Raw genomic sequence first — 17,059 nt, forward strand, 5'->3', positions numbered from 1 at the left:
CCCAACAGAAGAGAGCATTAGGAAATCTCCATCTCCCAGAAAAGCTTCAGCTAGAGCTTGAAAGAGCTCTGTCACAGAGTACAAAAGCACTGGAAACGGCTCTCTGAACTATTTACTTTATCCATTGTTCATGCGCTTTCTCCTGTAGTGAGATAAGATGATTTGACACACTGGCGGAAGCATAATTAAAATTACGCATTTAAAAAAAGACATTCAGGAGAGAATTTATTGTGAGGACAAAAGTTACCAACCTTACTGAAAACCAGATTAGAGTTAGAAATAACAAGAATGCATCCATATTTTCTTCAGTTCTCTCTGTCACTTATTCTTATTCCACTGCACTATAAAGCTTCCCACCTACCTGTATTACAGTAGGTGACTGAACAGTAGAAGCCACAGCATTTGTTGTTTGAGATGTTTTCACAGGAGTAGCTGCTACTTTCTTTAGTAACTGGGTGCCAGAGTTCTTAAAAAAAAAAAATTAAATAATTATACATGTGCAGAGAACAGCTATCAGACAAGTCAAATGACAAAACAGACACTAAAGTTAGTACCTGCTCTTATCCAACATAAACCAAGACACCCACTCTTACAGTAACAATACAGGCATCATTCACGTAATCCATATAGTTTAAACACTGTTCAAAGCTATTTGTCTATCAGTTTAATACTCAAGAACAGATTTGGAGATATTTAGGCACAATGCCTAATCAGAATAAAACGGTTAAAGGACAAGCATGTTGGCAAGAAATATGCAGATGGTTACTTTTTTTTGTACTCACTCTTACTCTTGCGTGCTGACCACATTACAAGAGATGGAAGCAAAAAGTCAGCAGAGCTCAGACAAGGATGAACATCCTGGGGACATGGGAAAGGTCCTCAGCTTCACTCAACTTCAGAGAAGTATTCTCCTCCACAGGATTGCAAGGTTGCAGTTACTAGCAGTAACCATTCAGGTAGATTTTTTTGTTTTGGGTTGTTTGGTTTGTTTGTGGGTTTTAGTTTTTTTTTCTCCTTAAAACCCTTTACATCATCATCAGAGAGGAATTCCTAATTTGAACTATATCATATGTAACAGCTAGCAGTTTTTTCAAACCGAGAAAGCAAAGCACGTAGTGAAGTTTGTGGGCAAAACCAAACACCATCATGCTGTTCAGAAAGCGTTCAAATGCTTATTTAACCCTCCACAACTTATTTGAAAACCCTGTTATAACTACATAACATACAGCTACATCAAATCAAAGCTATGAGAGAAGTTACCTGTACAGCACATATTCTGATTGCAGGTGTGCTGGTAGGTACAGATGGTCTCACACTTGTGTTATTTTGCAGCTGGTTCTGTGCTCGTGCTATTGCTTGTTGAGATACCAGCATTAGCTGGCCATTACTGCTTCTGATAAGAACAGCTCCTGGTGGAGAAAAACATCCAGACTGTTAGAAATTAAGTGATGTTATGGCTTTCCTATGCTTCTGTGGAAGAAATAACTAAACCACACTGATAAGATAATTTAGTATTTAGTTTCTTACTCCAAGGAACAGCGGCCAAGAACTGTAAGAGCTAAGCATACATCAACTTTACTCTGCATTTTATGACAGAAAACAATTCCCAAAGTCAAGAGAAAAACTTAACTAGACAGTCACGTTGAAACACTACGTGCATACAAGGTGGAAATAGTGAAGCAGTTCATCATTTGAGTCAAAATGGTATTTTGGACATTAAAAAGACAGACACCCTACACACACACTCTGGGACTACTTTAACAGTAACTTCCTGAAGCAGTTCTTCAACCTGCAGAATTCATCACCACTGTCACACTTGGCTGCCTCTATACATTTTCACTTTCTGAACATTTAGGCACATACTTACAGGTGAAGATATAGTTTAGAGAAAACCTGCAATGGGAACTGAAGCCTGATTAATACCAGTTCACCTTCAAGACCATCTCCCTCGGTCAGAGGGCAGTGATCTCCAATGAAAGCCAAGGCCACTCTGTACAAAAGCATGAAGATGCATGGTTTTAATCAAAGTGGCTTACAGCCAAATAGGAGATATTAAGGGAGGGGGGGTGGTGGAAAGAAAGGGGGGCGGAGGAAAGAAAGACTTTTCTGTGTTGTTTCCTTGCTTTTTAATGTTTTCCTTTCAAACCTACAGCAATGTCAGACCATCACGATTCAATTCATGCCACCTTTCTCCCACCCCATCAGCTATAACGACAAACAATTAAACAGTTAACAAACAATGAGTATTTTTACTACAGCTTTCAAATGAAAATCACCCTAAGGAGAATCAGTCAGATGCCAGAGCACAGTCCCATTTTCGCTGCATTTGGAAACCACTCAGCTAGGGATGCCGCCGGCGCTGCCCCCTCCCCAGCCCCTGAGGGCTAAGGCTCTGGAAAATCCAGACGTTTCATCAGGGTCATAGATACAAAGTGCCAGCTGGAACCCTGATCTGAACAGCTTCAGATCCTTCAAGGGAGCTGCAGAGCACCCTACTTTTGCCGGTGCCTCACCTCCTTTACCTTCAACAGCAGCTGCTGCAGAGCCCACCACCAAAACCACCATCCTCGCTTCACAAAGACTTCTCGCAGAGAAGAAAAGGGGAAGGTACAGGAGAATGTCAGATACGTAAATAAGAGTACCGCAACATTTTTGGAGGACTGTGTTAAACTTTCTTGCAAGTTACCCAATATCTGAAGAATCCCAGATCTTCCATGCACACTTATGATCATTCCTAGTATAAAACAAGACTGCATCAACGAAATAGTCTTTTTACTACCTGGTTAGTCTGGAAGCTGTCAAAATATTGCTGTACAATACAGCCTAAAACACTGCTTCCATCTTGAGTTTAAATTAACACAACAGGAAGAGCCACAAGCTCCATGAGTTGGGTCTTGGTTATTTAAAAAAAAAAAAAAAAAAAAATCAAGCTATAACCACATGCTTAGAAACAGCTTTTCATCCTTCACATCTAAAAGCATAAGAGGATATTGCAAGACAACACAAAACTTGGTGTAAAATTCCGTAACACCAACATATTGCCATTTACATAGCACAGACAAAGTGAGACTGCAAGCATAGCATCTTGATGTTTCCCTCCTTTCTCAAGCAGTCTTTACGAGATGGGGCAGATGCACAAGACAGTTGCATACCCAGAAAAATACTGTTACTCCATCTGACAACTCAGCTTTCTCCTCCTCCACTGAAGACTTTAATTATATTTAGGTACAGATGGATCCTTTAATTTAATCAATGAATACCTGGAATCATAGAAAACATATCAGATTTCTAATTTTTTTTCATGCCTTTTTATTTAGACAGCGGTTCATGGTGTACAGTTTATCATCAGTCAGAAAAAGGGCATTTTTTAGCTTGTTCACATCATACGCTTATGCAGATTCTAGGGGAGGAGAGAAAGCTGACAATACCACACATTTTGATAGCAATAGCATTTCTCTCTGCTCTAGGTCTACATTCAGGATGACAGAAGTGTTGCTACCAGAGGTTTTAGGTTTTTCTTTTCTAAGCTTGCTTAAAAATGTCATTGCTAGCTCTACTCTTTGAGAAGGCACATATAAATTTATCATTTAATTCCTTTAGAGATTTGGAATGCATTAAGTGTTTTGTTTTCATGTATTTGGATATTTTGTCACTACTCATTACATTTGTTTTTTAAGCCAAACTGTCAAAAGCACAATTTCTACCTCTCTGAATCATACTGCATACCAGAAACAGCATCACTACAAGTCAACTCGATTATAGGTTTGGGGTGTTTTTTGCACTACTGTTCTGAAGTTTCAGTTAGCGTTTGCCAGAGGTGGAGACCCTGCCTGAAGAGTATCCCGTCCTCCAGTCACTTGAATGGGGAGAGTTTCCAGCAGACTCCACTTGATGGGAAATTACCTCCAGCAACACAGCTAGCAAGCTCATGCAAATACAATACACTTCATATGCATCTCAAAACAAAAAGTAAACAAAAAACAACTACCACAAATATTAACAAGTCCCAGTAGCCCCTTTCCATTTGACCATGACTGCAGTGATCCCCAACAGCACTGTACCCTGAAACATAAATCAACTTTCCTCCTAGTAACAGGACATCCATACTTCATCAGAATACCGTAAAATAACTTTAGGCTTACTCTTGGTGAGAGCATCCACAGAAGTAGTTACCTAAGGCCACTCCAGTGGTCATAGCCTTGACTGGAATATACGACTAAGATGATGTCTGTTAACTTCCATATAAGTTATGGCAAGAACCTGCTCCATTTGGAACAAACATTAATTTCCCTATATTTGTTCCATTTGGCAGAACTTTTAATATGGTGGTAGTCTTTCCATGGCAGTAGCTTTTCGTGATGGCTAGCAAAATTAGAACTCCAAAACCAACAACACCAATATTATGGCAATGTACTAACTACAGCTTTTGTCGGCTTAATACTGTAAACCCCTTATGCTAGCACAAATAAAGCTGAAGGCAAATTTGAAACAACCATCATAGCTACAGATCCATACAGTGAGTGAAGAGCCACAAGACATCACTTCAAGCATGAAACACACAGTTCTGGGCAGTTACAACCTAATGTCGCAGAGTGACAGTAAACTGACATGTGGATTGTCTGACACAGTTTGAAAGCTGTTGAGAACAGCATTTATTTTTACTTCTTTGCCACAATTTACTTACACTTTTTCGCAACTTAAAAATACCCCCAATCTTTTGATACTCCCCCTCTGCCTTGTAACAAAAGCAATGACCCAAGACTAAAGTCAATAGTGCAGACTCCAAGGGGAGACACAGGAGGTGACTTCTGCCAGAAGAAAGGGTTCCACAGCACTTAAAACCAATGCCTAAAGTCTCATATACCACGTACAGCTGCACAAGTGTGAAATGGGGGAACAGCAGGTGATGGTAACCTTGAGGTTCTCAACAGAAAGAAGTAAACAGACTTGTGCAGCTACCAAGATGCTACTATTAGAAATGAAGGGCAAGAATCCACATTCTTCACTTGAAGAAAAAAAAAAGATACTATTTCTTATCACGAGCTGTTTTCACATTCACTAGAAGGCAATTTTTGCCAAACTAAATGTGAAAACAGATCAGGTCTTGCAGTCATTGCAACTTCACAGGAAAATGGGGGGGGGGGGGGGGGGCGACGCGACACACGACACCTCTGAACAACTGAAACAGTGATGTTTCAGTTGGGCAGCAGTTCCAAGAAAGCACTGTTCACAGGATACAGTTTGATAGTTTTACTGAAGTTGTTTCAGAGAACAAGAAAGACTTTCTCGAGGAAGGCACAATCCCTTTGGGGCTACAAGGCTGTTCCTATTTTCAGATCATAAACAAAAAACCTAAGTGACCGGTTACCAGCAGGGATTAGTTCTTAACATACTTCGCTGGAGGACTCAGGTGTCTCTTGCAGATTAACAAACAGTCCTTTTTACAATGAATTGAGACTTCTGTCTCTAGATATTCTGCCTGTCCTGCCAAAAAAAGTTTGGAAAGTTATTCATTTTTCTTGACTGCCAAAGAAGGCAGTTAAAATAAAATCAGCTATTTCAGCCCTTTGTTCCCTGCGCACCTTCCTTCGGCTGCAATCCCGCAGGAAGGCTGGAGGAGAAGGAACTGACAACCGAAACCCAGCTCAGCTTCCTCCAAAGCTACACAGAAGGAGCCATGCTATAGCTTCTCACCTTGAAGAGGTCTCATTGGGATCTATACCCTTTCTCCCCAGTGACCTGCCTTCTCCTGAACGGGGGGCTCCAGGAACCATGCCTCCAGAAAGAGCGCCTGGTGTCACTCCTGCAAAGCTCAGGCAGCCACCACCCAGAACAGCCCCTACCTTGGCATGCCAGGAGTGCCTGCCATGGAAAACCAGAGGCCTTCTATTAAAATTCCATTTGCTGCTTAAACCTGAGATACCTCTGCTGTAAATTTTTGCTCTCCCAGCACCACCATCCAAGGAAACCCAGCTTTTTCTGAACTTGGTTATAATGCACTTCAAATTTTCTAAGCTGCAGCTGTGTTTAGCATCCAACCCAGGAATCACAAAATACAGATTAGCAGGAGGAGCAGCTCCCAGATACCTATTCATTGTAACTACAGACAGAGAACCAAAAACGCACCAGAAACGCGAACAAGATGCTGTGGGATCATGGCAGAGATCTGTTTATGCCACTGTACGTAAGGCCACCTGCATGGGCTTCATGGTGTTTCAAGGAAGAGTGTTAAAGAAACCACACTGCTGTTAACGTAAACTGTGCTGCCAACCGAAGCTCAGGGTTTCATCCAGCAGCACTGAACACCAATGCATGCTAACTAAAACCATCCCAACATAAGGGCAACTTTCACCATTAAACTTCTACCATGTAAGACAAGCCTGAAGCTATTTCTGAAGGGGAACATCCAGAAGGAATTTCCTGAGATGAACCAGCCAGCGAGTGTGCTCCAGTGGAGATACACCATATGCTGCTACACATGAAGCTGAAGTTGTCAAGTTAAGCCACCACTTTGATTACATGTTTTCCAGCACAACTGCTCAACACAACAGCTCTTCAGAACTGCTGGGTGGGGAGCAACACGAGGAAACGAAAAGAAGTCTTCTTGCTCCTAAAATAAAATACAAGCAAGAACCAACTGCATTAGACCCAACTCATTTAAGAGAACACAAGTTACAAAAGCCACTTTCAAAGAAGGGTTAATTTCGCTTATTTCAAAACAAGGGGTGCCTGCATCAGGTATATTGCCAACCTTAGTAAAGTTTACTTTAACACCAGTTACAAATACAGGGCTAAATGAGACTTTCAGGTCCCGAATCAGTAAGTGACCAGTTTAACAACAAAAATGTTCTAAAACAACAGTAATGTTTTGGTGCTCTCTGTTCCTAAACAAATCTCGTTCTTTCACTGAACTATTCAAAACAAAGGGATAGCTTTTAATGGCAACCAGAAAGGAATATTGTTTTTAAGTTTCTTAGCCTGACTATTTAGGATGACTCGAAATTCAGAAAGTAAAGGGCCAAATACTACTAATCCATGCAACAGCTTTGAAAAGTTTTTCTCTCTAAAGGCATCAGTTAAAAAAAAAAAAAAGGATTTTTTCTTCTTTAACCGCATTTATTGAGCCCCACAGAAGAGGTCTTAAAAGTTACAAAAACACATCACAGGACTGAATAAGAGACCCAGAACAGACATTATTAGAAACATAGACTGTTTAGGCAGTGATCATATCAAGGTGCGTTATGTTGTAGACTGGCTGTAAAAGACTGCTAAAGAGGCAGAAAGTGTTAATGTAATACCGTGAAAGACATGATATGTAAGTCTGATACTGAACTGACTTCACTTTTACATGACTTCCATAACCCTTCTAATATGTTGGGGCTGTATCTTTTCAGATGAAGTACGGACTGTACTGCATGCAGGTGAACTACTTATTCCCCGTGACCCTCACTTGGTACCTGAGTTTTCCTAGATGTCTACTGCAGATTTCTGCACTGAAGATGAAGAAACAAAGACAACAGCCCAATCCAGAGGCAACATCTAGCTGTGCTTCTCACTGTCTTAGGAATGAAGCTTCAGTGAAGATCTGGTGGTCACCCCAGGTTACCTCACCACAGGCTCCCAATGATGGAATCTAACTTCTATTTTTAAATCAAATACAACTGACTTTGGACAACTGATCTTCTGGGAAGTCACAAAGATTGCCTGCTTGTGGCTCTTCTTGTGAAAACATCTCCGACTGCTCATAGATTTCCCAGACAAGCAGGGTAGAGAGCTCACCTACACTGTATGGGTCCAGCTGGGTTGTTCATCTTGTACACTACGCCCACAAAGCATTTCACTCCGCATGAGAAATCATTCCAACCTTTGGAAGTCAATTTTAGTTGATGCGAGAGGAATTCAGCAATGATCAACCCATAATCAACACTCTTATGGCAGCAACCAGAATCACTCACCACATACCCAGGCCCTCAACCAATTCATTCCATTCACGTATCGTTTCACTAACCAAATAATTACGTATCTCAGAAAACACCCTCTGCACCCCTTCCCTCTTGTTCCAGGGAAATTTCTATACTAACAGGTCTTTGTAGCAATGGCTCAGGACCAGTGACTAGCATGTAGATACTGAAGTGTCACAGTGAGATGCCTGATTTTGAGTTCCAATGAAAGACACCTTGTTTTGCCCACAGATACGGAATTTATTGATTTCCAGGTCAGGAGAAAAGTTCAAAGGTCATAATAATCCCAATATGCTTTCATGCTACAACAGAACACAGACAGCCTAAATAAAATACAATATCATGTTATACCCACAAATTCTTTAAAGAAGTTGATTGCATCTTTGCCAACTGCACAAACACTGCACTGCAGATTCTTGTAGACTCTGGCCTACAACTTTTAACGTTACACCAGCCTCAGATGTCTGACCACATCTCACCTTTTCCAAGCCAGGGACTAGCCTTACTCGCAGACATCACCGCCCTGTTGATAGCACTGTTTCGCTAGCATTCACGTTTCCCAGCCTGCCTGGGTTGCTGTGAGCAGCTTTTTAAACTACCACGCACCCGCAACTCTGTCACACTAACAGCTCGAGGGGTGTACAGTCCCAGCAAAGGCTGCTGCCTCCAGCAACTCCAACCTTTCTCTAGCAAGGTTTGGTGCTAAAAGTGGGCAACAGCTCCCGAGATGCACAGTACAGGCACAGCCTTTTCAAGCATAGGGAGCCAGGAAAGGGATGAAGGTATCTCTTATAGGCAGGACAGAGCAGAGCCTGATAACCTATTGTTTCAAATAGTCTGGAATAATGGACACCACGCATCTTTCTGAAGAGTCAAAACAACAACCCCTCTCCCGCCCTTCCTCCAGGAACCAGACACAAAGTGCTAAAAATGCAAAACTCTGAAGCAAAGTTTCACACGCTGCTTAATCAGTCAGTCTTATCCAAGCTGTTGGAGTCTAGCTGCTCATCAATGCATTTTGGTGCCCAGATGGATATCTCTATTTAACAGACTAGCAATTGGGCCCCCATAGTGCTGATGCCTTTTCAGAGAATACAGGCCCATGTTTTAGAGCTAAGAGTTCTCCTCGACTGCACGCGCAGTTGAGCTTCATTACTTGAGAATACATTTATATCCAAGCAATTTTACAGTTATAGTAGAAATCCTGTGCAAAAATAAAACTGTCCCAGTTGCAAGGTAGTACACCATTTGTTTATAGCAAACAACAGATGTCCATACCAACCATCTAAAGAAAATCTGGACATTGCACTGATTCTTGGAGGAACTGTAAATAACCAACAGGTCATAGATATTTTCTGGGCATAGTTCCAAGATGGCACTACTGTTTCTGTTTGAATTCAAAGTGTATTTATTACACTTGAATCCCAAGAGTTTTTGTTTTTATTGTGGGTAGGCATACAGGATTCCTGGCCAACACTGCGTTCCACAAGGCAGAGTCTTATTTGATATCGTGAGAACATCTAGCTCCTGTCCTTGGGCCACGTCTTTCAGCAACTGGGATCATCTCCCATCAGCATTTCCCCATCTCATCTTTGTGGTTTGCAACTTTGCTACTTGAGGCTTGGTTGCTTTCCTACCCAAGTAATCAGACAGTTTCAAGATTGTCTACAGATAAGATGATCTGACTTAAGAGCTCTCCAGGACCCAAGTTACTGCACGAAGAAGCTTCAAGTATTTGCAGAGGACTCAGCTGACAGCAGTGAAATAGTACATCCAAGGAGCCAAAGTGACACTTCCTTACTTTCAAGACAACTCCTACTGCACTGAAAAAGGCACTGAATCTATACACCACACCCTCTTCTAGTTTGCTGTGTACTCCCTACTATTCACTGGAGTCAAATCCTTTAAATAGCAAGTTACATGCTTGGCACATTACAGCCATATATATACAGTGCACAGCTTTATAAGGACCAGAAGGTATGCCAATACCCTGCACTTACCATTTCTAGAACACTTTGAGCTATCAAACTGTTACAGAGGAATCTGAAACTTACAGAGTGTTGAACTATAAATCTTAATTTTAAACCAAGAGATGCTAAAAACATAACTGGTGTCTTGCTGGAGTTCTAATTAAGGACAAGATAAGCCCCCTTTAAATTTCTGTCTCCTTTAAATAAGAGGAGAATCAAGTCGATTAATCCATATTAATTTTGCAATGAGACACTTGTTTCTTTGGTGTTCACATGGGGACCAGCAGAGGGTTGAACTCCACTTAATTTCCTCTAAAAGTACACATTCACCCCTCTGTTGGATGGATTTTCACTTCTTTCAGAGGGGCAGGCAAGGGCTTAACACTGATTACCACCTTGCTCTAAGTGGGATGGAGCAAACAAAAATTCTTGTAGAAGACAGCAAAACCTTCATGGAAGTATTAAACCTCTGCCTACATGGATACTGTGGAAACTGTCACAACTGTGTGACATTTGTCAAGCATCCTACCCCCTCCAACACACACCATCGGCTGCCCCAAGCAGACTGCCTAGTAATACACCACCAAGCAGTCAGCTGGACCCAGCTTTGAGGGCTCCACTTGAACTAGACAGCAACTGCCACTTGGCAAGCTGCAAGTGAAAGTCTTCAAGTGTTGTGCCACCCAGGGTATGCTGTTTCACCCACTTGTTAATCTAGCCTGGACACCCACACAAGGAACTCTGATCTCCCAGGCAACTCCTAGGAGCAGCCAGTACTAACAAAGCCATCTCCTCTGCCTCCACCAAACTGGAAGTGTGCGCTAGAAGAGGTCTGCAAACATGAGCTATGAAAACCAAGGGTCATCATAACATCTGACTCTTCTTAGTTCACCAAATCACCCCAGTAAGATCACAAGTTCTCAGCCTTAACAGACCCTAGATTTGCTCATTAACAACAAGGATCTTCCATCTGCTGCCCTTTTTACCCTGCTTCTGTTGTGATCAGAGACTACTTCCTCAAGACACTGTTGGAAAAGATCCATTAGTGGACTCTGTTCTAAACGTGACCCAGATGGCAGAACAGACGTTAATCCTGACAATTTGAATAGCAAGCCACTTAGAAACACCTATTGTGATCATTTCCACTTTGCAAATTATATTTTCTTCTTAATTTTTCTTCTGAAATCATCATACTTTTCAGAGAAGTAGCTTCATGCAAAAAGAATTAAAAAAAAAAGTATTTGCCTTTGGGTTTTTGTCTAAGTGGTTAGGGCAGTACTAATTATTCATCTTTGGTAACTATCAGAAGCTTTGCAACTTACAGCAAAACTCGCACATACAACTGTAACATAGAATCCTACCCACTAAGCACAGCACAGATTTCCACCGCATGGCATGACAAATACTTGGTTCTCTAAGATAACTTAAAAAAATCTGATATTGCAAACTACTCAAAATAACAACTCGTGAGCTTACCTACTTTATCAGCATCTTTGGGAAAAGAATACTGAAATATAATTAGTATTTCTTCCAGCTGTCACTTCTGTCTGGATGATGCTATTTTTACTGCTACAAGCTGAAGGGTCCTTTAAATACTGCATAAGCAACAGAAGTCAGGCTCACATTCTCTCTAAGGATTAAAAAAGTTTACTGTTCACCAATCTGTAGCTGTAATTCTTTGCAATACACTCCAATTGATTGTAAAATCTGAACAGCATTTAACATTAATTTTACTGAGCATCATATTTCAGTGCTTCGGTATTCAGAATGCATCTGCGTTTTTTTGTGAAAACCATAAATCTAGAAGTAAGCTTTGTATCTTCTGCCAAGATTTAAATCTTAACTCCCACAGGGCTGTGCATTTAATGATATGAAGGCATTGTTTGCTAGACACATTCAGTCCTGAAAGCAAAATCAAGTTCTACAGAGCTGCTGAAATTTCTACTGGTTACAGCGGAAGACATGTACTCACTATTTTTTAAGTTTGACTTAGTTCCCCAAGCCTGCCAAAGCTTTGCTGACCCCGCCTCAGAAAAAAAAAAAAAAGTTGACCGGTGTCACCTAATGTAGAGAAGTTTGCGAAGGAACCATCCTGGTAAACCTGCTAAACAGAGGGCACTATTGGGATATAAAAGGTTGCAACTATGTCTTATTTAGCCCCTACTGGCCATCCTACAGCACAAGTATTATGCTCAGACTTCATGAGATTATCAACATCCAGAAATGGCAGACTTTGAAGGCTTTTCTAGGTATTTTTGTCTTGTTGAAACAAGAAATCTTTAGGTAGCCTCCTCCTACCCAAACATAATAAAAACTAAGAAGTATTTTAAAATCGGCGCCTCCTCCTATTCCAAAGTGAAGGACCAGATGCAAATATGAAAATATCAAATTCCTCATGCCGTCTTACAACCGAGAAATAACAACTAGAACATGAAGAGGAAGATTCAGAGTACTATACCTGAGAGGTATTAGGCCAACTTCAAAAGCAGAAGGTGGCAGCATCCAGATGTTTACTAGCCCTTACCTGCTCAGGTTACCATAGTTTCTATATCCAATTAAGAGAAACCACCCCATAGCAGTTTTGGGATACCTGCATCAGCTTTCTCCCTCCCTCCCACCCACAGGTGTCCACACACTGCCTGCCCGCCTCTTGCCACCTGCCATGAACAGTGGTTGTGCTTTCTGAACAGTTACCCACTATCAGCCCAGATAAGCTGTAGGCAGTGGAAAACCTGCCAGGGACAAGCCAAAACATCCAAGCGAAGACAACCAAGCTGCAAACAGAAACCAAGGACCTATACCTGCTGTCATTCCCCTCCAAGTCAGGTGCAAAGGAAAATTTATACGGCAGCCATGCCTAGCACCAGCTTACTAGTGCAAATTAAGGCAGACTCGGGGCAACTTCTCTTTGCTGACACCATACTTGTTCAGCCCATTGGTGTCAGCAATAAAACAGAAATACACACACCAGAGGCAGCTGATGCTACAGTGAAGAGCGCTGGCAGCTGCTGTCACAGCCCTGTAACCAGCAGCAGCGGCATCAGATGAGCTTTTTGAAGAGCTTCCTGCTGTAAGCAGATCCTAAGGTTAACAACAGAGGATCCCTAGCATCCGGTTGAGTTCTGTATTTTTTCATCCCTCCACAAGAGAAGCAGCTACATCTGCTAATTGTCCTTTCAATGCTTGCCTGTAATGAGCATTCAAGGGCTATGGATAGAATGAAAGCCATAAGAACAGACACAGAAGTGACAAAAAAACATAAGTTCAAGAAAAGTAAAGAAGAAAGGAAACCAAGGAACAACATTCTCCTTGTTATTTTTATGTTCTTTTTCTATGCTGCTGTCCTGGTTTCAGCTGGGATAGAGTTAATTTTCTTTCTAGTAGCTGGTACAGGGTTATGTTTTGGATTCAGTAGAAGAATGTTGATAACACACTGATGTTTTCAGTTGTTGCTAAGTCGTGGTTAGACTAAGTCAAGGATTTTTCAGCTTCTCATGCCCAGCCAGCAAGAAGGCTGGAGGGGCACAAGAAGTTGGGAGGGGACACAGCCAGGGCAGCTGACCCAAACTGGCCAAAGGGGTATTCCATACCATGTGACTTCATGCCCAGTATATAAACCAGGGGGAGTTGGTTGGGGGGATTGCTCCTCGGGAACTAACTGGGCATCAGTCAGCAAGTGGTGAGCAATTGCATTGTGCATCGCTTGTTTTGTATATTCCCATCCTTTTATTATTATTATTTTCATTTTATTATTATTATTATTATTTTCTTCCTTTCTGTCCTATTAAACTGTTCTTACGTCAAACCATGAGTTTTATCCTTTTTTTTTTTTCCAGTTCTCCTCCCCATCCCACTGGGAGGGGGGGAGGAGTAAGCAAGCAGCTGCATGGAGCTTAGTTGCTGGCTGGGGTTAAACCACGACGCCTCCATTTCTCCAAAGTGGTGCAGGACCCAAAGACATTAAAGTGAGCTATAGACATTTGTCATGGCCCATGGAAGCCTTGGCACTCCTTCCCCTTCCCAAGCCTTTAACTATTTCCTCCTGTTAATAGCACAGCCCAACCATTCTTCCCCCCAACACTAAGCTCAAGTTAACCAAGGACACAATTTCTTGTTAAGCAGATGGTCCATGACACGAGACGTTTGCAGTTTTGTGAGCATCAGCACAGACCACAGGACCAGCAGAGCTCAGGACTGAGGCAGTACTGCACTCGCCATGCTAGTCTGCTCTCTGCCAGTCCCACAGACTGCTACATGCCAAGCCTCCTGAAATGCTGCTAACGTGTTCTTGTCAACAAAGAGGGCAACTGAGGAAGGGTCCCTTTGGCTGATCATACAAATTCCCTCCATTTAGGAAGACACAGCCCAACCATTCAGTCTAAGAGCTGATGGTATGTAAGGTCAAAGCGCCACAACCAAACCTTCAAGGCAGAATCCGTCCAGCTGAAGGTGTACAAAGGACCCAGCCCCCAGCTGGAATCCTACCGCGTCCTAAAACCCCCAGTGGTGGCCAGCCATAAGCCGGGGGTGGGCTCACATCTCCTGACTGCTAGTGCAGGAGACACCAGGAGAGTGAAGGAGGAAGGAGCCTAGTACCAGCACTGCTCTAACAACTGGCTAGTCAGCTGAAAACCGGCACTTTGTAGAGGAAAACGTAGGAAGGGGATGAAAAACCCTTGTTACTCACGAGCAAGTCTGGGTCCTGCAAGACCTGGAGAACTTGTGAGGCTCGGTGATCTTTCCTGGGTAACTGCGTAAAGTGGCACTTGGTAGAGGGACAATCAGAGAGGTGGGGAGTCATACCTGGTCATCTGCCTTTCCCCCCTCCTGGCTTTGTTCTGGGCAAGAGGGAGGGGGAGGTTGAGATCGAAGAGAGAGAACAGCCTAAATCCGTGACTTCCATGAACCTCCACTGCCCTCCAAGCCGTGGGGGCAGACGCAGGTCCCCTGGTGCCCTTCCTTCCCCAGACTGCAGCCCCACAGAAGCACAGGAGCAATGCCTGCTCCAGGCCACAAGCAGTTCGCCAGTGCTTCAGGATGACCAGGAAGGGCAGTGCTGTGCAGCCTTCCTCAGAACAAGCCAGTTCAAATACCTCCCTTTGAAACTCAGGGGAGGATGCTTTCTGTATGCATTTTTCTTAGCAGGTGCCACAGGTTGAATGCTGTGATTTTAAAGCCAAGTCCATTCTTCCTTCTGTATTTTATCCTGCATGGCTAGATTTTGCAATTTATTTGAAATACAAACTTTTCAAGCCTAAGAATTGGGTGATTTATTCCACCTTCTTTTTTAAGGATGCTAACACTCGTAGCTTTGATGCTATTCATCTTGCATTTATGTTTCTGAATGATTTTACTATTCATTAAAAATTGAATCCACATAGAAGACAGAGGTAGAATGCTAACTCTTACTCAAGCCAGAATGCATTTTTTAAATCGTCCTTAGGACAATTATTTACACGAGTTTCCCCGAAACAGTTACCCATTTGAAATCTGACAACTTCTGTGCTCCTTCTGAAGCATTAAACTCCATAGAGTTACTTTTAATTTACAATGCTGCAAAGCACCAGCACCTCTGAACTTCCAATACAGAGTCTGCTTGCTTTGTTTCTTGCCCCAGGAGCAAGGAAAACAAGCTGATGCAACTGAAGGGTAACACTACTTTTGTTAAACCTGCTTACTGCCAGGATACAAGTCAGATGACATTCAGCAGTAGACCTTGATGTAATCAAACCCAAGCTACCAGGAAAAACAAAAGTTTTGCTAACTTGTGGTTCCCAAACTACAAGCAACTCACATGACCATTCCCGTTCACAGAAAGATGTTTAACTGAATGCCAATACATTCCAGAAAGCCAAAATATTAGGTAGAAAACCTGAAGATCTGGGGGGCCCTACTACAAAAAAATTAACATATTTCCATCATGGTTCATTTCAGCGGAATGTTGGCAAGGATTTAGACTCAACCTTGACTGCTGACTACCCAGACATTATAGCATCACGTGAGTGCTGGGAAATCTACAGTGAAACTTACCGATTAAAGACAATTTTTTTTTTAAATTACATTAGCATTACATACTTCCTTGAAAGGTACACGTCTTTGATAAAGACATGGGGGGAAAAAAAAGAGGAAAGAAAAAGAAAAAAAGGAAAAAATGCAAATATGCACCAGCAGCACAGGAATTAACGTAAACCCAGCCATCCTTTTAGGCAACATCCTACCTGAAAGTAATTGCAACAGATGCTCCAACAAAGGAACTGTCCTGGCAGGAAATAATTACAGCAACAATAGCAATAAAGTGATTACGTATCTTGGGGTCTCAAATATTGTGAGACCAAGACCAGCAGAATCAAAGTAACTTTCTTTTTTAAAAAGCATTTAAATACAGCCTGACAGGGAAGAACGGGAAATTTAGAACCAACAGCACCTTCTTCCTCTTGTGAGAAAGTGCACGTCAGAGCCCTGGCTAACCCTCTGCTGCTACCCAAAGCATTAAGCCACCGTTATCACCACCCCGTAATTCCTAACGTTAATACCTTCTTTGCCGCTATAGGAAGTACCTCCGTAAGCGTGGTACCTCTCTTCGTTTCCCCACACACGCTTTATAGAAAAAAGCGTTTCAAAGGGCAACACATAACGAAATTTCAACGTTACGCTCCTTATGCAGGGTAGTATTTTGTTTCCGTAACGGTTCTCACCGGCCTGGCAGTAAGAGCGAAGACAGTTCCCCCAGAGCAGCTTGCTCGGAGGGGGAGTACGAGCAGTATGACTTGCGCTGTAAGTGGGAGTCCCTTTGCAGTCGCTCACCCACGTTCACACTTCCCCGCGTTACTCGCTCCCCCAAGTTCCACGAAAGCCTCAGTTAGTCCTTTTCAAGTCACAAACGAAGGTGACTTGGCCACCGAGTTTGTGGTTAGTCCTCCCGCTCCTCGTGCTATCCAGCAAAGTAAAAAGTTGCCTTAATCCAGAGACTTCCAGATCCCTCCTCCCGATACGCTACGAGCATCTCGGATGCTATCAGCATCCCCGGTGCTGACTGACTTCACCCGTTTACGTGTCCAACGCCCCGCAGGGCAGACGAACACCCCAGTTCCCAGAAGTCTGGGGCAGAACAGCAACTCGCCCCAAACT

At 42.6% G+C, this 17,059-nt stretch overlaps 1 protein-coding gene across 1 annotated transcript in view; it reads right to left on the minus strand.

Moving 5' to 3' along the window:
• Positions 1-17,059, minus strand: part of TAF4B (TATA-box binding protein associated factor 4b) — a 75,581-nt gene that overhangs the window by 57,818 nt on the left and 704 nt on the right. The window contains exons 2-3 of the mRNA XM_030012809.2: positions 1,261-1,409; positions 362-466 (exon numbers count right to left, since the gene is read on the minus strand). Coding sequence (XP_029868669.2) covers positions 362-466; positions 1,261-1,409 — 254 coding nt within the window. The remainder of the gene's footprint in view (positions 1-361; positions 467-1,260; positions 1,410-17,059) is intronic.

The sequence above is a fragment of the Aquila chrysaetos genome, chromosome 4, assembly GCF_900496995.4.
Source record: "Aquila chrysaetos chrysaetos chromosome 4, bAquChr1.4, whole genome shotgun sequence".
Classification (NCBI taxonomy): domain Eukaryota; kingdom Metazoa; phylum Chordata; class Aves; order Accipitriformes; family Accipitridae; genus Aquila; species Aquila chrysaetos.